The sequence below is a fragment of the Lipotes vexillifer genome, unplaced genomic scaffold (genome assembly GCF_000442215.2).
Source record: "Lipotes vexillifer unplaced genomic scaffold, Lipotes_vexillifer_v1.1 scaffold607, whole genome shotgun sequence".
NCBI lineage: Eukaryota > Metazoa > Chordata > Mammalia > Artiodactyla > Lipotidae > Lipotes > Lipotes vexillifer.
Window position 1 is genome coordinate 391035 of NW_006783829.1, and position 23529 is coordinate 414563.

General features: G+C 38.3%; 1 protein-coding gene across 1 annotated transcript in view; it reads left to right on the forward strand.

The window, feature by feature from the left end:
- The window catches only part of GRIN3A (glutamate ionotropic receptor NMDA type subunit 3A), a 153547-nt gene that overhangs the window by 91650 nt on the left and 38368 nt on the right, over positions 1-23529 (forward strand). Inside the window, exons 4-6 of the mRNA XM_007456390.1 lie at positions 10011-10156; positions 14226-14341; positions 22862-23013. Coding sequence (XP_007456452.1) covers positions 10011-10156; positions 14226-14341; positions 22862-23013 — 414 coding nt within the window. The remainder of the gene's footprint in view (positions 1-10010; positions 10157-14225; positions 14342-22861; positions 23014-23529) is intronic.

Below are 23529 nucleotides of genomic sequence, written 5' to 3' on the forward strand. Positions count from 1 at the left end.
AGTGACCAAATTTTATAAATCAATATTTGTAGTTGAAAATATTTTACTACTTTTTAATGTACACTGATGTTAAATTAACAGATGATCTTAAAACAATCAAATAGCTTCCACTTACAATTACTTCTAAACTGATGAGATACATTTAACTTATCTTTTTAAACTCAGTGTAGATTAATTAACACCATGAATTTTTGGTTCTGAGCAAACTGTTTTTTCTTTCCACTCTGGGCATATTCATTCATCAAACACTTAAAAGCATTTACTGCTACTATGTAGACACTAGAAAAAGTTCCTGGACCTGCTTTTTCAGTTTGCATCAAGCCAGTTTCTGCGTTATGAATTATAAACTCCTCAATTCATGCTCCTAGTTTGTTTGCGAGAATTACTCAAGATAGTGGAATTTAGAACTTGCATTCAGATTAAATTCTAGAGGCAGCACACAAGTTCAATCTGTTAAATATGTATATGACATAGTTCCACTTAGCTATCTAATCTTGGTCAAATTGCTTAATCTTGCTGATCCTCATTTTTCTCAACCGCAAACTAAATGAATCATTGCATGTCATTTTTATTGCTGCATGAAAATTTTCTGAAATATGCAAAAGGAGGAGAAAGAAAATGCCTCTTTAACTCAACTGACTGCTAGCCGCTGGTGCTTGGCTCACAAAGCAAAAACGCTACTTTAGTTGTGCTGCTTTTGTGATTCATTTAACAGGAGCAAGTGTGCTGAACAGAAGAGAAAGATAAGCAAACACCAGCTCACTCATAAACTGGGAGATGGTCTGAAATGGAAAAGCTGGCAGCAAGGCTACAGGCAGGCTGCCCCGGAGGAGAGGGAGTGAGGAGATATCTTCTCCTGGATGCATATATTCAGGATAGATGCTTGAATCTTTGCAGGCCCCTCCATCATAATGGCTCAATCACTGATTCCCTGAGCACTCTAGAGCAAAGACAGATTGACTCTTCAGCCATGGCAAACAAAATTATTAAATACAGCCCAAGTCACCACCAAGGGCTAGCCTAAGGGAAAATTAAAGCAAGAAGAAAGCATTTCTCTTCTTTCTGTTATTCAGTAGTTTGTCTTTCTGCTTGTTTGATGCTTTGCTTTAGCGGATCTCTAAGAGGCTGGTTTCCTGGGGTCGATGCTGTGGGATTACTGACCTTTAGGCTAAACCTCCTACTGTACCTTCGCATCCAGCCCACCCTGAATGAAGGCCCAATTGGACATACTTTAATATTTAATTATTCTGTTATATAATTAAATAAAAACTGGCATTAAAACAAGTCCCTGTGCCATAAGGATTTGGGTAGAGTTGTGCCAAAAAGCTTACATCACTAGACTGCAGGTAAATTTATAGCTGTTTTCATTCATTTGCATTTAATCAACCCAGAATTGCTGAGTCTAGGTTCAGCAAGCACCTTACTGCCTGCTCAGTCTGCAGGGTACAGTACTGTTGGTGATATGCAATGACTCAAGTGAGAAGTTTGAGTTCCACAGTCCACAGGTCATTTTTCACCTTGAAGTTTGGCTGGATAGCAAGTCAATTATATAAACAAAAAGACAGGGCTGTTCTGATGCCATGAGCTAAATGGAATCCTCCCATTTTCTATAAGAGGTGTCGGTTCTGGCCTCAGCTGACCTGGTTCAAACTTCAATTTTGTCACAGTGGAATTACATATTTAGAGGAATTATGGTTCTAAAGTAATTGCACTGTGATCATAATTACCTTTGAAAATCCCATTAAGACAATAATTTTACCTGTATCTGGGTTCTAGAGTCAGCTGATAAGTGGGTATAACAACAGCATGGGCTGAAGAGCCTGGGGAAAGTTATTTCAACTTTCTGAGCTTGCCCACAACCATGAACTAGAGCTATTAACAGAACCTATCTCATAGGGATATAGGAAGGCTGAAATGAGATTATGAGTATGGAGGGCCATGCATGTAATCAATGCAACAGATAGCTACTAGTATTAAGAAGTTGTTAGGGACTAATTAAGCTCCCCCATTGGCCGTTGGGCTACATGTACAATGGCTGAACTCTTTCAGTTAGCCGCTTTACATATAAGGGAACTGAGTCTCACAGCAATTAAGGGAATAGCTGGTAAAGCCAAAAACTTTTGTGCTATGTATAATGGTAGTCAAGAGCATAAGTAATGGAGCCACACAGACTGCCCAGTTCTGTCATTTACTGGCTCCATAAGCTTAAACAAGTTAGTTAGTTGCTCTGCGCCTCAGGCTGCTCACTTATAAAATGGATATAATGATAGAATCAACCTCATATGAATGTTGTAAGGACTATAAAAGTTAATATGTCCAAAGTATTTAAACAATGCCTGGCACAGGGTGAGCTACATGATCATCATCATCACCACCAATGCAATTATTATTATTCTATGTCTCTGTATTTGGAAACACCAGTAGTGTTACAGTACCCGTAGTGAAATAATTAATCTGGCATATAAGGGAGAAACGGACATAGCTCCAAAAGATCACACAGCATAAAATGGGATTTTGAATAAATTGGAACGGTCTCAGTGAACTGAAAAGGGTAGCCTGCTCCATATGAATAGAATGACACATTAGACCAGGGTCAGAGAAGAAGCAAAACAAAGTGAATTTCATCAAAGAAAGGGAACAGTCAACAAAGACAGAGATTGAACATTTGTAGCAGAATAGCGATAATTACCCTCTAGAAATCCTATAATATCTAGCTTTTAGACATTACAAAGACCATGATAATAGACCCTATCCTTGCATGACTATACATGAGACAGAGAAATACCAAGGACTTCCAAAGGCCTAGTAAATGAGTACCATAGTGCCATTTATGGATGTTGCTGAGCAAATTTAACTCAGGAAATTATGTTTTAGAGAAGGACATAAAGACTGGAAACTTGTGGTTTCATAAATAGTAGATGGTAAAGTGTTGTTGAACATAGCTTACTATAAAGAAGAAACAAAGAACAATTTTTCTTATCAGCCATGCTCATTTGGGGAGGGGATTATGCATTCAACAGGATTCTACTTGGGCCTGAGTTCAGGTTTTTCAAGCTCACCTTTGCATTATTTGTGTGACCTGGAGCAAGTCTCTTGTTCACCTTTTTCATCAGAGTGTAAGTCTCCTTATCGTATAGATCAGGAAGTAGTACAGTGGAATGTTTACATACAAAGTCTCTGCAGTCCGACTAAGTTCAGAAACTTCCTATATTGGCTGAGCAATCTTGGGCAAGTTATTTAAACACATACCTTACTTCTTATGTGAAAGTTGGAGATGATAATAAATACCTCATAGGGCTGCTATGAGGCTTAAAATATACAATCACGTTAACGTTTTAACACAATGCTGGACACATGGAAAGTTCTTAATAAATGCAAGATATATATGTAAATGAATGGACTAAATTATCTCTAGCATCTCCTGCAGCTACTCATCTTTCCTGTAGTCTGGACTCCTTATTTTTACAGCTACCCTGACTTTGATACCTCTCTTCAAGTTCAGTCCCTAGCCCCCACCTGTAACCCAAGCAAAGTGGAAAAAAGAAGCATTAAGATGGCCAGTGTGGCAGCAGAGATGTGTGTGAAGATGTGGTGATGCCAGCAAGGGGAGGAAGGAGCGGGCAGGGCTCAGTTCTCCTACAGCCACTCCCAAGACAGCTAGGTATTGAACACAAGTATTGGACCCCCAGGGATTCAAGGATGCATGTGCTTGTTTTAGGGAGCTTGGCCGATCCATCAAGCTTGTTTTAACCTTTTATGAACAGAACACCCACAATAACCCAAAATGATATTAGCTGTTATTTTTTAATTATTATCATTATTATTACATATTCAAATAGATAGATTTGTTGGGTGGAACACAAAGGCATCCTTCCTATACGGAAGATATGCTTCAAGAGAAGTGATTTCCTTGTCACTGGAGACATTCAATCGGAGACTTAACAGGCAAATAATAGTGACATTATAAGTAAAGCCTTGCTACTTAACATCTGGTCCATGAACCAAGGTATCAGCATCACCTGGGAGCTTGTTACAAATGCAGATTCTCAAGCTCCAACCCAGACCTAATGAGTCAGAATCTACATTTTGAAGAAATTCCAAGTAATATATTTAGCTTTGCTATCAAAGATTCAAGCATCAATGAACAGAATAGATGACTTTTAAAGCCCCTCCGAACTCTGAGACCACCCTCTATTATACAGTCCACAGGTTTTAACTGGACATTATATTGGCACGGGGAGGAACTATGGTCCCAATACCTAGTATATCTCATTCCACTGATGAAATTAAGAATGGCCTTTTCCACCCACCTCCAAAGGACATTTTATCAGATCTAGTGACTACATTCCACTCATACTTAAGTAACAATCTCAGATAAATACAAATGTAGAGCTTAAATGAAAATACTCAATATTGAGATTGTTTTTGAATCTAAATCATCATATCTACCATGGACAGAGCAGCTTGATTATTTCTTGAGTTTGCTTCCATCTTGTTTTGAGCCATTTCTCTGCTTTCTGCAAAATGTCTATCTGATTATTCTCCACACAGGTGCTCTGGGTAGAGTTCAGTATTCCATTAATACCGAACAATTCACATACAAATATGTGGTTTAACCTTAGATATTTCCACAAGGCCTGAAGAGGCTGACACAAATATAAACAGAATTGGAAGAGCTGGTGAAATATTTAGCTGAAACTTTAAAGAAGTTTTTCTCTCTCTGGAACTTCCTGGTGATGCTTGTAATGCAGCTCAACTGCTTTAGCTCTTTGTATACTTTTATCCTCCCTCCTGGATGCAGGCTTTCTGACACCCTTGGCTCTTTGAATTACACACCACATGGACACAAAGGGCAGACAGACTATGCTAGTCCATCCAATAGCATCAATAGCTTCTTAGATCCCTTTTCTGCTTCTATTATTCTGTGACTGCTCAGTAGCTCATGCTTTTTTTTGTACTGGAACTCACACATGGAAATAAAAAAGAACATACTGTTTTGAAAGAATTAAGATACAAATTAAAGGAAAAAATTTAATGTTTAAAAGGAAAGAAAGACAACATGAAGTGTGACAAAAGTATCTAATTTGTAATGTATCTAACCTAAGAGAATTTGTGTTAATAATGAAGACTTATTACACCAATACTTATCAAATATCTGCTCTGTAGCAAGCACTGTGTTTGCTGCATAATGATGATGATGATGATGAGAATAATAGCAGCTAACATTTGTTGAGGACTTATGACTACACGAATGAGACAGGCATAGGCCCAACCCTCATGGAAGCTTATAAGCTCACAGGAAAAGTAGGCATTGAACAAATAATCCCAAATGTTAGTAATGCAATATGAAATTGCAGGGTACAATGGGAGGGTGCTACAGGTGGCCTAATCTAGTTCAGGGGTCAGTGAAGTCTTCTCTGAGGAAGTGACACTTTATTTTTTATTTTTTTTAACTTTTTATTTTATATTGGAGTATAGTCAATTAACAATGTTGTGATAGTTTCAGGTGCACAGCAAAGTGACTCAGTTATACATACACATGTATCCATTCTCCCCCAGACTCCCCTCCCATCCAGGCTGCCATATAACATTAAGCTGAGTTCCCTGTGCTATACAGTAGGTCCTTGTTGGTTATCCTCATTAAGTATAGCAGTGTGCACACGTCAATCCCAAACTCCTTAACTATCCCTTCCCTCTACCCTTCTCCAGGAAGTGACATTTTAGAGTTAGCTACACAAAGGGAAGTTAGGGTTGAGGAGATAGAGCATCCCAGGCAGAATGAAGGCTATGGGCAAGAGCTCTGATCAAGCAAAAAGTATATGTTGGAAGAACTGAGAGAGCTGGCTAAAGCTAGGGGCCAGGGGGAGAGTGCAGAGAAGAGGCTGGAGAGAAGAAGGCAGGAGAAGGATCATGCTGAGGCCATGTGAGGAATTGCGAGTTCATCCCAAGGGCTATGGGGAGCCATTGATAGGTATTAAGCAAGTCAGTGACATGATCAGTTTTGGGCTCTAAGAAGATTACCCTGACTGAATTGGAGGGGAAGAGAGGGAATGTGCAGAGGGCAGAAACGATGGTGGCTTGGACTGAAGAAGTGGCAGTGTTTGTAATACATCTCCAGGTTAGAGTGGGGCTCCTGTCAGACTAACAAAATTCTTCCCCCCATAGAACCTAGTTATTTATGTTAATGTTGAAGGAACTTTCCATTCTCAAAACTGCTCCTTCACAGGCATGAGAGCCATGTCAGGGAGATGTGGGAGCCCATGGGCAAAAGGCAGTGGGAAAACATGAAAAGGAGGTAACACAAAGGGCTAGCTAGTCCTCCTCTGGAATTCTGAGCTTTGATCTGCTGGTTCACAACTCCCTCCAGTGTCTTGGGAAGGAGTGCTGTATTGATGCACTCAGCAAAGAAAAGAGGTCCAGAGTTTGCCTAGAAATAGTTCATGGGCCATAAAGATAGTGTCACAGCATAATGTAAGAAAATGGACTTCTAAAAAGGATTGTTTTCATGTGTAAGACAAAAGTATTCTAATTACTGACCTAAGACCCTTTTACCTTAAAAGGAGGGTTCGTTTCAAAAGCTTGAGTTGTAAGCTATATCATTAGTCCCTTTTATGCTTAGTGGGATGACAAAGCTCTCATCTCCCTGTGGTTCAAAGAATCTGTCAGTCTTTCATCAAGCATATTATTGAGCAACTACGTGGTGAAAGGCATTGGAATACAACAGTTAATTAAATGTTTTACATAGACTTCCAGTCCAGTGAAGAAGCTGAAAGTCTACACATTAAACTATTACACAATTAAATTTTAAAAGTGCAACTGTAATAAGTTCTTCAAAAGAAAGGTATGCGTGCTATGAGGGCTTAGGAAAGGAGCATCTGGCCTAGACAGCAAGTTAGGGACGTGATTACTGAGCTGAGAATAGAAGGATGAATAGAAGTTAAATGGGTGAAGAGAGGATAGAAGAATAGTGGTAAAATTAATTGATTTGACAAACGTGTGTAGAGCCCTTATCAGGTGCCAAGCGTCATAATAGGTAACTGTGGTCCACAGATGAATGAAACCTGGTCTGCATGTTAGGGAAAAGAATAAGCTGAATCTTGCTAATGGCTAGCTATGAGAATTTGATTATTAATTTGCCCAAACCTCAGCATCTTAATATGTAAAATAAGAAAATAACATCTATCTTGCAGGATTATTGTGAGAATTCAAAATGTGCAAAGCTCTTAGCTCACTGCCTGTCACATAGCAAGTTTTGTAATGACCAGACCCAGAGTCAGTATGACATAGTATCAGAAGCTCTGTTCATGGTGTTCAGAGCTCACTATTTTCCATCAGACTATCTGGGTTCAAATTCCAGATCCAACGTTTACTAGCTCTATGACCTTGGGCAAATAACAAACTTTCTAGTCTTTAGTTTCTTTATCTATAAAAGGAAGATAATAGAAATACCTCATAAGTTTCTTGGAAGGCTCAAAGGAGACAGGCATGAAAAGTGTGAAAGATGGCTAAATAAGTTCCTAGCCTACATATTCTGTTTGTTCAAGGTGCTGTATCAGCACAGATAAATAAGCAGTAAATTATTTTTGGTTTTGTTCTTACTGGATAGGAGGGTGAAGCTAGATAAGGCCAAAGACTTCATACAGAGAGTCTTGCTCTAGGCCTTAAAAAATGAATAGGTGTTGGACAAACAGAATGCTGATAAATTTGCCTTGCTCAAGCCGTAGGGCTGCAGTTTGCTATTGTGAGAGCAGCCTAGGCCTAAGGCTTAAGGAGAATATTTTAAAAGACTAGTGAGTTCATTCTAATAAACATCTCTCCATTTGCTGCCATGAGCTGGAAGGCAGGGTGATGTGGTCGGTAACAGTGTGGGTTTTGAAGTCAAACAGACATGGGTTCTAATCTAGTCCCTTCTACTTATAGCTATGTGATCTTATTACTTTTATTACTTACTCTTACTTATTACTTACTATATTTCTCTGAGCTTCAGTTGATTAATCTTTAAAAAGGAAGTATTAATAGCACCCTCGTCATAAAATTTTTATGAGGATTAATCAAGATAATGCAGGTAAACATCATATTTGGCACATAATATTCAATAAATGTTAGCTATTATTATTATTGATGCCTCATTAAGGTTATGCTGGCATAAAACATTAGAATTTGTTCAGTGTATGGAACACAAGGGTTTGCCATATCACCTGCTCAACAGTGGGATATCCAAAGAAATATCACAAACCAGGTGGTGAGTCCCTTTGTGGCAATGATTGCAGGTATTTACCTTTGTGGGCCCAGTAACTTTGAAAATTATACAAAGTTGCCCCCCCAAATACTGAATAAATTAATGAGTTATTTATTTCACTGGTTGTAAAATAAAGGTTTTCCTTACTTACAAACATGAGGCATGTTTCTATAAACAATCTATAAATAAATAAATACACCTGTAGTTTCACCATCAATGGAACAACCATTGTTAATATATTGATATATTTTTTTCCAAGATGTGTGTGTGTGTGTGTGTGTGTGTGTGTACATATATGATATCTGTGGGGGGGGGGGGTCATAGCATTTGAAATAATTATATACATATTTAATTTTGATCAGACCATAAAAAAGCCTTTTCTCAATTTGTCATATGAGCATTTGCTTTGTTTTATTAAATATGCTTCACAAACATGATTTATATATTAGATAACATTCTATAAGGATGTGGCATATAATTTATTTAACTATTGCCATATTGTTAAACCTTTGGTGTGTGTCAAAACTAATTAATCTTCAAATATAAGTTATTTGTTACCAAATTCAGTGATTTCTTAACCTGTAGGGGCTATAAACAACTTGAAAACCTAATTATTTAAAAAAATATGAAACTCTGTACTATCTTCCTTATAGAAGAAAATTACAAACACATATTTACATAAAATGTTGCCTAGAATTTCAGGAGACTTATAAACTCCATGAAGCCCATCAGTGAATTCCTGTCCCCAAGGCTTCAGTCAGAACCAATGATATCAAATATGTTAACACATATTTAAAGCAGAACAAAAGCAGAACAAAAAAGTTAAAGAACTTGAACATAACAATTGTGGAGAAGTATAATCTCTAATATACTGCTTACTACAGTACATTCGACTATTTTCATAATACAGCCCAATCCCAGTTCATTCTTATATTTTAAATAAGTCTAGATTCTGTATTAACATTTCTGTACAACTTCCATGAACTGTACTGTCTCATGTGCTGTATTCTTATTATCCTTAGTGACAGAAAGCTTCTACAGGACTCCCAGTACACTGCCTCTCCTCACTGTGAGGTCTTACATTCTGGAGAACTGTGCCATTACTGGATCTATTCCTGCTACCCTCCTCCTCTGTTGCTCCTAATTGTCTTACATACCATTCCATTTGAGCAAATATACAGCATGACTGGTAACACAGTTATTTAAAGGAAAGAGATCATTTTGTAATTACACCAAAAACAAACTCAACAAACTTAAAATATACTGCAGCATAAAGACCAATAAACATAAAAGAGATGTATTCACTCTTTGGGGTCATGTATATTTCAATCTCAGGATGCAAGGTTTTAACTTGGCCTTTGTGTAGTTCTAACTAAGGAAAGGCACAATCTTTAATTTATTATCTTAACTTTATGCTTTGTCTGATAAGCAATTTTTAATACCAAGTTTGATTCTACACACCGTTTTAGTTTCTAAAGAATTCTGACAGGTTCTCAATATAAAGGAGAAAGCTGTTTTGTACTTTGTGTTTGTTGTTTTCATCTGTTTGCTTCTGAAGATAGAACAATTATTTATGTGAAGATAGAACAGTTACTTATGTGAAAGCTTGTATGAAAGAGCATGTACACATGGCACATGGAAATTTGTTTATGACTGTGTGCATCTGAAAAATACTGTCATTATTAGATTCCAAAGAATGATGGAAAAGAAAATTTTGAAAACAACTCTAAGAATAATTTATATTAAAGACACTTCTTTTTCTGCCTCATAGCTACATCATCCCTCTCAAGGTTTCCGCTTTGGAACTGTCCGGGAAAGCAGTGCTGAAGATTATGTGAGGCAAAGCTTCCCAGAGATGCATGAGTATATGAGAAGATACAATGTACCAGCCACACCCGATGGAGTGGAGTATCTGAAGTGAGTGTCAACCTCTTGCATCCAAAAAGTTCTCAGTGAAAAAGAAGTCTTGCTATTGATGTAGTGTTTGTCGGTTTTTTAAAATGATAGCTAAATATATCCATCGTGTGCTCAGTAATATCTCACACCATGTGAGATCCAGGAGGCAGTATGGAATAAGTGTGCATTTAATTATGTGACCTAGTTTACTAGTTCCTGCACAGTCCCAAGTTGGCCGTAGCTTTGATCAAAGTGCCAGTGCAGTCATTAGTGTAGCAGATGGTGGGGGAAGTAAATGTTGGTTCGACATCACTTGGGAAAACAATGGTGCTGAAATGATCAAACACTCAGGGAATGTGGCCAGAGGATAAAGTGCCCCAAAGCAACCCTTTCCTTCACAGTGAATCTCTAAGCATGTGGACTGTCTCCTCTTATCACAAGGAAGTGGACTTTATCTTAGAGCTTTCCTGCAGAAAGAAAATAAGATAAAAGGCAATGATTCCCATGCCTGCATCCTTCTCATTGGCATTTATGAGAAGCAATCAAGAGCAATCACATTACCATGGCAGATTATCAGAGCCTGTAATTCAGTGAAGCTGAATGCAAAAGAGGTTGGTGCAGTTATGGGTCTGCTCATCTAGTCTGCCTGGGAGAAGGGGATGAATGGCTCCTGATAAGCACCACAGCATGCAGGCAAGCAGTCCTCTCCCTCCTGCCTGATGGTCTCAGGACAATGACATACATTCAAACTCCAGTCCCTAGAATTGTGCAGCACCAGGAAACTGGTTTCTCTATTGTCAAACACAATAATCTCCCCAAAGGACAACAAGACTTGGCACCTCAAACGTTTTTTTTAAGAAAGGGAAATAAATAATTTTATGGGACATAGGGGCTCAGTGTTTCTCAAGAGTTCTAGTAATCATCCCCTAAAACAATCTTATGGACTAAGCTAGAGTCTAGAAAGGAAGCCTTGTGTTCTCAGATTTGCAGAGTTATATATAGTGTTGAAGCACTATGAAATGGCACTTTCAATTCTGCAAGAACATTAAAACATTAGAGTCCCTCTCTGACACAGAGTTTAGTGTTCCTTTGCCTCCCAGCTCCTCCTCTTTATCCTCTCCTTTAGGGAAATTCATGGCTGAGAAAAAGAATAAGATGTCAGGGAGACAGCAATGGCTCCCCGCTAGATAGTAATGGCTGACAAACTGGGTGCTTATGGCAGTGTGAAAGGGTGAGATAAGCCACTGCTGCAGTCTCCAGTTCCATTCCACTCAGGGTATTCATTTATTCTGGAGGCTTCATCTAGAAGGCCCAAGTGCTCAGAGTTGGCCCTCCTCTAGCCTGGGGAGAAGAAATTGTTAGGTAGGAAAACAGGCACAGATGAAGGAGCTGAGTTCCAAAAGAAGCAACCTGTCCATGGAAATACAGCTAGCGAGTGGCAGGGTCAGGACTAGAACCAGGTCTCTAGAATCCAACCACTGCTGCAGGCTAGTCTGGAAACCAAAACCGGAAAGTAGGTCCTTGGTGTTCAAAAAACAGTCCATGTTTCAGCAGCATCTGTGTACCAGATAGCATTTGGGTGCATGTGAGAAATGCAAACTCTCAGGACCTGTCCCAGAATCTGCATTTTAAAAAGCTCCCCAGGTGACTCACAGATTGAGGTGAAATTGGAACAGAGCTTATCATCAATGCCCTCTGCCTTCTTCTCTCTGGACTTCTCTCTCTACTTTTGGCCCAGATAAAGCCTATGCTCTTAGCCACCACTCCGAACAACCAGTCTTCAAGTTACCCCCCTGACATCCCAGTGCCCTGACCTGCAAGCACAACCCCTGGAGTCACCTATAAAGACAGGTTCCTGTGTTAAACCTGTCCCTCCCCCCTCCCATCAGAATTCCCCTGGGCTTCATCCTACTCACTTACAGCCCTGCTTTCTAAGGTGACAGTATTCCAATAAATTAATCCCTAGTAAAGTATTCATTACTTTTAGTATGTTTATATCTGACTGGTTTTTGTGGTATATGTGTTATTAAATGAATGCTCAAAAAGACAGCATGATTTTATAATGGGAGAAACAACTGTAGGCCATGGCTGTGCCAACTATAAGGATGATTCAACCGGTCTAGAAGGTCCTTATACCTGGATCAAACACTGCCACTTCCTCACCAGTGACTCAGGGCCCCATGGGAGTCTGTGAGCTAATTGCTTCTTGCCTTACTATGCAATAGAGACCTGCCATAGATAACTTCACTTTGCAATTCAAAATCATGAGGAGTTATTTAGGGATACCACTGAGATGGACCTCAGGAAATACTGGTTAGAAAAACTGAGCCCTAATTTTTTGTATTGTTATTGCTGCCACAAATATCTGCAGAGTATTAGTAAATGGTAACTTGTTCCTGTGTAGCTCACAAGGTACATTCTGGTACTGTGAGAGTCAAGATTCGACTGGAGAAGCATCTTTCAGCTTGCTTTTTATCTTACTGCCAGGATTCCATTAAGGTTCCTCATCTTCAGCTTCCAGGAGACAGTTCTTATCCCCAGCCCTTTTAGAAGCTTTCCACAGCTCAGGACCTGGGAGATGTTTTTCATTTTGGCTATAGTTAAACATAGGCCTCACTGTAACTTAAATTCAATAACCCTGGAAAAGGGATTTATTTTGAAGTGCCTATTTTATCTCCTAAAAGAGTAAAGAGAGGAAGCAATGGTCATTGGCACCAAGAAGGGATGTTGACCTACTTAACGTGTGTCCATGTGTGGCTCAGACAAAGCCATCAAAAAGGTACTTGCTGCTCAATGATGAATCTTAGAAATGTCTAAGGGTGTCTTTCTCTTTTAGATTTTTGATGGGCCCTAGCCATGTTCTCCTCTGAGTTTAGAAGCTACTGCTATGTATTGAATTCCAACAGCCTCATTTTTGGCTCTAAGAGAGGAATGACTGGACCCAGATGGGATAGAGAAGAGTTGTTCTCTTTGCTAAGCTGTTTGGACAGCACTGAGGGTCAGAAAGCCTTTATTAAATGGATGTATGTCCTGTATCTTTCCAAAAAAAGTTTGAGGTAGCTGAAAACAAGAGTCATTGCATACACCTTAAACATTTCCCTTTGAAACTCATCCTCCCTTGCCACCTTTGTAAGTGGAGCTGAGCCAGTGCTGACCGCCTTCCTTGTGACCATCTCTGTGCCTATGTCCAAAGACTGGGGAGAACACATGAAGGATGCACAAGGATGTCTGCTGACACCTTGAGCCCAGCCCACAGCCGACTCACTGATATAGTCCAGAAACAACTGCCTTTAAATGATTTTTGCCTGAATTGCCTCCTGGGATGGGAGTGAAACATGAATCTCTGGAGATATATTAATAAATCAGATTACAAAGATCTATTACATATGCTTCCCATTCCATTTACTGAACACCAGCCTATGGACTTTAAAGAGACCTGAACTCCCTTTTCCCAAGAGTGCTGGATCTCTTATTTGCACTTCCTTAATATGTACTCCCAAATATGAAATAACGCCTGATCTCTGAAGAATATGATAGTGATCATGACAGAAAGAATTAAGAATTTTCACACATTGGTTAATGAGACCCCCAGCTCCAACACTTACTGGCTATGTAGACTGGATTAAGTTACTTTGACTCTTTGAGCCTGAATTTTTCCATCTGTTAAAATGGGATACTACCACCCCCCTCAAGGTTATTATAAGGGGTAAAATGTATGGAGAACAATAAATACAATGCTTACACAAAGAAGTCATTCAGTTATTGTAAGAGAAATGAACCTTGACTATTTACCTTCCCATTCAATTCATAGTCACTCTGGTTTTGTTGTTGGATTTAGAAGTAATGAAAGAAACTGGTAGATGAATCCACTGGAAAGATGTCATGCTCTCTTATAAGAGTGTCTGCTTCCCCTGGTCTATTCTCTGCAGGTCAGTGAGATGTCAGCAAGGCAGAGCCAGCAACTGTCCAGCTTGTACTGCCCTTATTGTCCAGGTTTCTGTTCCCTAAACAAAAGCCAGCTGTCAGCCTTAGTGTTTCCTGTCTATTAATGAATCATTTTTCACTTTTCTTCTCTTCATCTTAAACATAGGAATGATCCAGAGAAACTAGATGCCTTCATCATGGACAAAGCCCTTCTGGATTATGAAGTGTCAGTAGATGCTGACTGCAAACTTCTAACTGTGGGGAAGCCATTTGCCATGGAAGGTATTAATCAGTCATTCTTGATTCACTTTTACTCGGAATGTGCTCAGTTTGCCAACCTAGCAAGTCACAAATGCCAATGTCAGAGGCAAAGAGCTATTCATCTTCCCTTGTTTTCATTTCCAGCTCTTAAGCACTCAGCTATTAAGTTACTGAAGTTAGGTATTTATTTTCTACCTACTCCACAAACATATTGTTATCCAATTGTTAGAAAAACAACAACCAAAACGCCATTGTTATCCAAACAATGTTGCTTTAGATATCGGGGAGTGGTGACAGTATAATAAATAGGGAGTCCATTTTTAATTTAATCTGCATTTTCTAATGTCCAAATCCTGTAATGAATGTGATGTTAAAACTAGAATGATTGCATTACAACTGGAAGGACCCAAGTGTTGATTTAATCCAGTCTACTCAGTTTTAACCACAAGAAAACCCAGAGACATTTTACCACTTTCACATAATGACACAATTAGATGATAATACTGGAATTAGAATCCAAATCTCATGGTCCTTAAATAAATGTTTCCACTAGTTGAAAAATAAGTAGAAAAAGATCAACTTTTGTGGTTTAGTAACCTCTAAGAGTCCTAAACAAAACCTTGTTTGGGACCTTGAGTTTGTCTTTCTTCCCACTGGCAGCAAATTTTTGCTTTCAATTTGGTCAACCAGTCAATCAAACTTCAGGACCAAAGAAAGATTGCTTTGTCAGTAGCTCCTTGCATTCTGGACAACAGTTGATATATGGAGCTGGTAGTTTGAACCAGCAAATTTCACATCTCCCGGTTCACAGCTTCCCTCCTCTGACAGTACATGCTGGTTCCCAAAACAAGCCATACTCACTTGTCAGAAAGCACTTTGACTTGAAACAATCCCACGGGGGTGACCAAGTCCTATTTCCAGAAAACTATACTTTCCTGTATGTAAATCAGTATATCGAGACTATTCAGATTCCAATTCCCCAACCACAGTTAGTCCCTGTCTCCCCTAAACACATCAGCAAATTTTTTACTTCAGTCTTGGTTTTTGTGATGAATGAGAATGTAACAGCTGATGCTGTTTCTTCAAGCTTTCTCCTAAGAGAAATCAATCCCCTCTCCAGGCAAAGCTACCTCCACTTGAACCAGGAATAGAACTCAGGAAGAGAGAGATTTGGATCTTCTACTAAGATGACAGTCTGACACAAGAGAGCGGAGATATAAGGATATATGTATATGTATAGCTGATTCACTATGTTATAAAGCAGAAACTAATACACCATTGTAAAGCAATTATACTCCAATAAAGATGTTAAAAAAAAAAAAGATGACAGTCTGATGTAGCAGGGCACAAAAAGAAAAGAAAAGCCAAAGAAAAACTAGAAAACCAAAGAACATGCATTATGTAACCTCATTTTGATGTAACAATGGGAAAATTCCCATTTTTTGTGGCATCTAGGGATATGGAAGAGATGTTACTTTTTTTTTTCTGTCCTAGATGCACTGGGTAATTGAGGTCCCTTTTGCCATAAGCAGCTGTTAACAATGAATTATTTGTAGTGGGCAAAAGAATGAAGGACTCTAGTTTCCACCTTTGTCTTAGGGGCCAACTCTATCTTGTCAAAAGGCAGTGGTGAGATGGCTTGTTTGCCTCTGCTAGACCCCAGTGCCAGATGCCACACAATTAACTCCCCACTGGTTTCCTGTTTACATTTCCATCTGTGCTCCTGAGACTTGGTGTCTTGCAGTTCCCATCATCTCCAGATACCACATTGTTTTCAAAGGGGATAAATACAAAATGGCGCAAGGAAGTGCTCTCTCTGCAAGAGAGCAGAGAGACTACAGATTTGAATACAGAGAACGGTCTCATCATTGTTGGCTTATTCTAAAAAAAAACCATTGCAGGTTTATTCTGGGTGAGGTGCAAATCAGAAATTTTAATTCAATACTGCCTCTGTGAACAAGTTTACAACCTAAAAGCAGAACTTTGTAAAACACAAAGGGAGGACACGTAAGTTAAAAACAACATGATAGAGATACTAGTAAAAGTCTTGATTGCTGCTTTTAACAAAAAAGTTAATCTCATAGATTTTTATGGAATATTTCTCTCTTCATGAAATTTTTTAAAAATATTATATGCTGGGCTTCCCTGGTGGCGCAGTGCTTGAGAGTCCGCCTGCCGATGCAGGAGACGCGGGTTCGTGCCCCGTTTCGGGAGGATCCCACATGCCGCGGAGCGGCTGGGCCCGTGAGCCGTGGCCGCTGGGCCTGCGCGTCTGGAGCCTGTGCTCCGCAAATGGGAGAGGCCACGACAGTGAGAGGCCCGCATAACGCAAGAAAAAAAAAAAAAAAAAAATATTATATGCTTTCCTTTAGCAACATTTAGGATTTGTGAACTTATGAAAATGTGGACTTTATTATTAATTAATTAGACTTCATAGGCATAAATATATCATAAAAGCAATTTATGAACAATTTTTACCCATTTAGCTTACAGGAATGTTTCATGTCTATCTGTATCCTGTCATAGAACCTAGTATAATGCAAAGCATATAACAGTTATGTAATAAATGATGTATTACGTATTATATAACTCATTAGGTTGTATTTGAAATAAGTACCTAATTCACTTATTATTGTAGGTAATCGAAAGCACACTGAAGGTCTGCATACACTTTCCAAAGTGCTTAAATGACTTTGGGAACTTAGGAAAGAAAACGGAGTCCATTGATTCCTTCATGCTGAATGTACATTCGCTCTCTGTAGTAACGACATTATACCAACTCGGTGTGACTACTGAATACCCCTCCCAACTTCACCATCCTGCATTTATTTAAGGCTTTAAGGCTTAAAGGTCAAGTGGGACAAATGAAAGATAATAGTCCACACTGAGTTTGAAACCTTTTCGTAAGTCTTCAGTGCAGCAAACCAAAACTATTAAGAATTCAAGAGCATGTGGAAAGTCTCTGGTCATATTAAAAACCATACACCAGGGACAAGAAGACATATTGTGTGCTCTGGAAAAAAAGAAAGTGTTGAGATAAATGAATACATGTCCCAAATTTACGCATTGGAGTTAGCTGACAGTAAAGGTCAAATAAGAAGAAAGAGTAATGGAACTGCACAGTACTGATTTGTGACCTTTCTGCTGAAGACTGCGTGTTTTTGAGTTTGTTCTGTTACTTGCTTTCCACTAATTATTTAATACAGTGCTTGGAGCACTAGCTCTGGAGTCTGAGTACTTGAGTTAGAATAGAGTTTCTGTTACTAACTGTGCTACACTGGGCAAGTCACTTAATCTGTTCTTTAGCTTCTTCATCTGCATAATGGGTTTGTGAATAGTACATCTATGACAGAGTTGTCGTGAAAAGTAAGTAAAATAATGTATGTTAAGCATGTACAAGCACACAGTAAGTGCCCAATAAATTATTATTCATTATACTGAATTAATAGATTGAGACCAATTCATTATAAATTATCCTAGGATAGATAGCGTTCATATATCTCAGCTTCTCACACATACTTCTCTCTCCACTTTGATGTGCTGGGGGTAAGGGAAACCCATTTTTAAAGTCTCCTTTAAGGTTAGGACTATTCCAATATGTTCTCAACCATTGCCCAGCAGTAGCTAAATATGGTATTCCCAGGCCAGACTGTAAAACGAAATTAATTTTTCTTCCTGAAGTCTTTTTAACCCTATCTAAGATCTTACTTCCAAAATATCTATTTTCCAACCACATTTCAGGAAGATTTTTGAAATCTATGAATTTCTAACTATACATTTGCTAGCCAAAATATATTTCCACCACTCTTAGCTGAGTAAAGCTGATTTATCCATGGGGAAAAGATCAGGATTCTATTCTGAAAATTGTTCTCTTGGGCTATTAAGCTGTAGCCAATTTCAAGGGTGCCTGAAGCCTTCATCTCTAGGGTTGAAGGATTCCATTTTGCTTCATCTATCAACCACAAAATAGTCAACCTCGTCTTTATTGCAAAGCCACATTTCTAATGATAATGAAAGCAACTCAGGCTGCTAAGTTGAGTCAGCAATTTAAAAAGTAAGAATTCTTTCACCAATTAACACAATCAAATTTGAAAAACAGCTCATAAAGAGGACAAAAATGGTTTTACTATTTTATGTTTCTGAATAAAATTGATTTCTATGTCTTTTAACACGTACCTCTTCTAATTGCCACATAACTTTGTTTTTCTGTTTCTCCCCTTGTTCCATATGCATAGTTTGTTTTAATTAGATAATAATAATAATAATTTATGCCAATAATTATTAAAATATCAATATTTAATATATGCATTAACATAGAAAATTTTAAAGAACAGGAATCTATTTTTAGTGGTCAATTACAAATTAACCTTGACATGATGGAATGGAGTGATTTAATATTTATTATCTCCTATGTAGCAATTTTTTATAAATGTCTCTGCAACTTCAACATAGCTTTTTCCCTACGGCAATTTTTATACTTTTGTTGTAGTGCCAAAATTCTATTCTTAGAATATGTAAATGTATCGTAAATATTAATTTCCAATTTTTAAACTTTCTTATCATGCATTTTGATCTCATCTATCCAAAATACCACTATCAAGAATCACTCCAAGATGCCTTCTCTCATCCTTTCATCTGGTAGCAATCTCTCTCCTCCTAACAACAGTTTTCTTCATCCTCTTCATTGCATCTTTGTCATTATATTTTACGTTTATTGAATTTATGACTCACCTCTCTTTTTTTCTCAAGAAAAGTCCTATAACATCCTACCATGCTGTGTAGTTATTTATGTATGCCTCATCTCCCCCGTGCCACCATGAGCTTCATATGGATAGACTTGGTGTCTAATTTAACTTGGTAAATTCCATAGCACTTGGCAGAGTGTCTGGGACAGAATAGCATTCAACCCCTATTTGTGGAATTAATGAATAGATGAACGCAATAAATGCTTATCAAATGAAAAATGAAAACAATTCTGCCATGATTACAGTAACCTGTGGTGGAATTACTGGCTTTAAGGGGATTTTTAGGAGAAACAATATAGTCAGAGGGTCCTTGCTAGTTAATTTCCTCATTTATGTACAATCATATACCAATTCGGGCTGTACTTACACTATATTTACACAACTTATTGAAAAGTTTATGACAAAATCTGCCCATGAATAATATGTATTTGTGTCTGCTGAATTCAAACCACCAGTTTAGATGATTGTAGTTTTTTACTGCATTGCCTGGTTTAGAGAGATTATATCGATATGATTGTAGTGATAGGGCCTGTTTGAAGGGGAGGAATAGGTCAAGTATTCCTTTGCCTTGGTCACATGCTATAATGGATACAGTGGAGGGAGCACTGGTTTTAGACTCAAACAGACCTAATTTCAAATGCTAGCTTTGCCATCTATGAGCTGTGTGAACTTCGGCTGTATATTTATTCAATCTTTAAGTTTCTATTCTGCATGGGTTCACATAGGGGTTAGACACATGTGGAATGGTATCTGGCACACAGTAGGGCTCAGTATGTTCTAGTTCTCATTATTAGAATCCCAGAGTGATTTAACTGACCTGTATGCCACACTCTAGTATGCAATCTTAGACTAGTGCATGATCTACAAAGTGGGGTAAGACATGTAAAAAGTTTATTATAGAGCAGTACTTGGTGTATAGTAAGTCCTCTATAAGTATTAGAAATCGTTGTTGTTGAAAATTATTGCCTCCAGGGGAAAAAAATATAAAATATTCAGCAAACCTGGCCTAATGATCCTGACCATCAACCCATACCCACCAGATAATACCAAGATCTTCTACTATTTGTTTGTATAAGTCCCAGTTCTTCTCCCTCAAGCTGGTACAAGCTGGGATGTCTCAGTTGTAATGAAATCATTATGCAGTGCATTGTTTAATATCTGTCTCCCTAACAGAGTGTACACTCCATGACAGCAGGGACCATATTTACCTTGCTCACTGCTAAATCCCAACCACTTAACACAGTGCCTATTCACTCATAAATATTCATTGAATGGATAAATGAGTGAATGAATAAATGTGTGAATTAGTCAGTGAATATTATCATACACATGACTAGTATTGTGCCTGACATGTAAATAGATACTGAATGAAAATTTGTGCAACTGAATTTGTCAATAGCATTAATTATAAAAAAAGTTTCTAAAGAAAATCGGTTACTTCCTTATAGTTACCCATTACTTTTTTTTTTTTTTTTTTTTTTTTTTTTTTTTCTTCTTGCGTTATGCGGGCCTCTCACTGTTGTGGCCTCTCCCATTTGCGGAGCACAGGCTCCGGACGCGCAGGCTCAGTGGCCATGGCTCACGGGCCCAGCCGCTCCGCGGCATGTGGGATCTTCCCGAAACGGGGCACGAACCCGCGTCTCCTGCATCGGCAGGCGGACTCTCAAGCACTGCGCCACCAGGGAAGCCCTAGTTACCCATTACTTTAAAAAAAATGTTATTTCATGGTAGAATCAGCAGAAGAACAGACTGCCTGTGTAGTCTTTTATTGTCAGTCTTGCCTTTCAAACCAAAACTACTAGGCACAAGAGGCACTCAAAATAGCTCTTTGAATGGAAAATTCTAATAATGCTCTTGACACTGTCATCATTTCCTTGACTCGCCATTGTTAAGGAACAAAGTTACCAGGGGGGAAAAAACATATAGCTCTTTAAAACGCAAAAATTTTTTCTGTATTACTTATTTCCTCTCTTTTATTAGTTATACACAAATCTCAAGCCTTATATTTTTTAAAAAAGGATTTGTGTATCTGTAATTTAAAAAAAGAACAAAAACTAATGTCCTCGGAAATAAATTGTAAGATGGAATCATTATAGCAAGTATTTGTTTCCATGAAGTATCTTTGGATTTTTGACAGCCTTTTGGTCTTTATATGTGAAAAAAGGAGCTAGCTATAGTTTCAGTTTGTCTTCCTCAGTCATCTTGAGGGCAATACATCTTTTTTCGACTATGCTATCCAATAGCTACAGACAAAATGTAGGTAATTAGTTCTTTCACATGGCTCTTCAAAGAGATTAACAGTTTGGAAAGCAAGTAAAGCCCCATACTAAGTGAGGATACAGAGTCCAAGCTAATTAATAAAACTCTGACAACAATTACATCTTCTTTATGCTCCTCCTTCATTCTTTCCCCTTCCTCTCCTGCCTTGAATAACCATTGTCACAGATATTTGGTTTATCAATTCCTTGATTTTTTTCTGAATATACTTTTATCACATACATATGAATTCTTAAAAATACAGTGTTTTGTTTTGATTGTTTTTACATTTACACAATGGATTCAGGCTATAATCTTCTGGGATTGATCTTTTTCATTCAGTGTTGCTAAGAGTCATCCATATTATTCCATGTTATTCTAGTTCATATGTTTCACACTATACAATATTCCATTGTGTAAACATTCCATGATTTATTTACCCATTCTCTTGTCAACATTTGGGTTATTTCCAATTTTTGCTATTATGAACAATGCCTCTAAGAACATTCTTGTACATATCTCCTGGTGTGGTTATGGAGGAGTTCTTTAGGAATGTATTTAAAGTTGCTTGTCTTAGAGCTTATAAATCTTCAACTATACAAAGTAATAGCAAACGGTTTTCCAAAGTGGGTACATCAATTTGCATTCCCACAAGCAACGAATAAGTGATCTTATTGATCTACATTTGTACCAACACTTGGTTTTATCAGACTCCCTTTTTTTGACAAGTTTTTGTTGATGTTTTAGTACTTATGCTATATTGTACATTCACGCGGTCTCATTCTATTATTAAAAAATAAAATAAAAAAGGATCATGCATGACCAATGATAAGAGTATTTCATAAACCAGGGATTGTAATTCATCTAATTTTGTGTATTTAAGGTCCAGGGGAGGGGTTCTGGGAGAAGTAGATAGGGAATCCTAGCCCTGGTAAAGACCTCAAAGATGGCTTCAAAAGAATATCTTGAAGGGAAGGGCAGAAAGCCTTGGAATACAGTGTGCCCCAGTACACAGTACACAGCTCATTCCTCTCCTTTCCAGACTCATCTCTTTTACTCAGAGAGGTAGCAGATCCAAGGTAATCATACCTTGGACATTTTTTTAACATCTTTTTTGGAGTATAATTGCTTTACAATGGTGTATTAGTTTCTGCTGTAACACAAAATGACTCAGCTATACGTACATATACATCCCCATATCCCCTCCCTCTTGCGTCTCCCAACCACCCTCCCTATCTCACCCCTCTAGGTGGTCACAAAGCACCGAGCTGATCTCCCTGTGCTATGCGGCTGCTTCCCACTAGCTATCTATTTTACGTTTGGGAGGGTATATATGTCCATGCCACCCTCTCACTTCGTCCCAGCTTACCCTTCCCCCTTCCCATATACCTTGGACATTTTTGAGTCCTTTGAAGGAAAGATGGTGAAAGCTCACTATGCCCTTGTTACCAGGCCTGACAGCAATATCACGCAAGTGTGGTGGCAACATCTCAGGAACCTCTCAGGTGAAACACTCATCTGAGATTATATTTTCTCCTAGGATACGGCATTGGTCTCCCTCCCAACTCTCCTTTGACCTCCAATATATCCGAGCTAATCAGTCAATACAAGTCACATGGGTTTATGGATGTGCTACATGACAAGTGGTACAAGGTGGTTCCCTGTGGCAAGAGAAGTTTCGCTGTCACTGAGGTAAGAGAAAAACTGCTGATAATGTTGATGCTTTGTACAGCTTTACCTTGAAAACTATGAGGAAATGCTGTCATATGTGGCCAATAATCCAGGCTATTACATCTCCTAAGACTCACCATGGTATTTAGATTACTCCTAATTTCACTTGAAGGATGCCTATTCAATAGGAATTTTCCATAAGACAAGTTTGCCTTGGATTTAACTGTGATGCTATTTTGATGAGTAAATGTCTGAATTTCTATTTTCTGCCTATATGTTATATCCACAAGTGCAGAAGAAATGCTGTTCTGCATTACAGCAATAGTATCTGAGATTGACATTAACAGTGTTTGGTTTAACTGTTAATTGCTGGTCACAATGTGGACTTCAAAATATTCTCAGGATCTAACTTCCCAGTGGTCCAGTGATGAATCCTGCTTAGAGAAATAGATATTAACTTATAACTGGTAATTCTTAGATAATCCTATATTTTTTAAACTGAAAACAACCAACTCCTTTCTTTTAGTGATGGAAAAC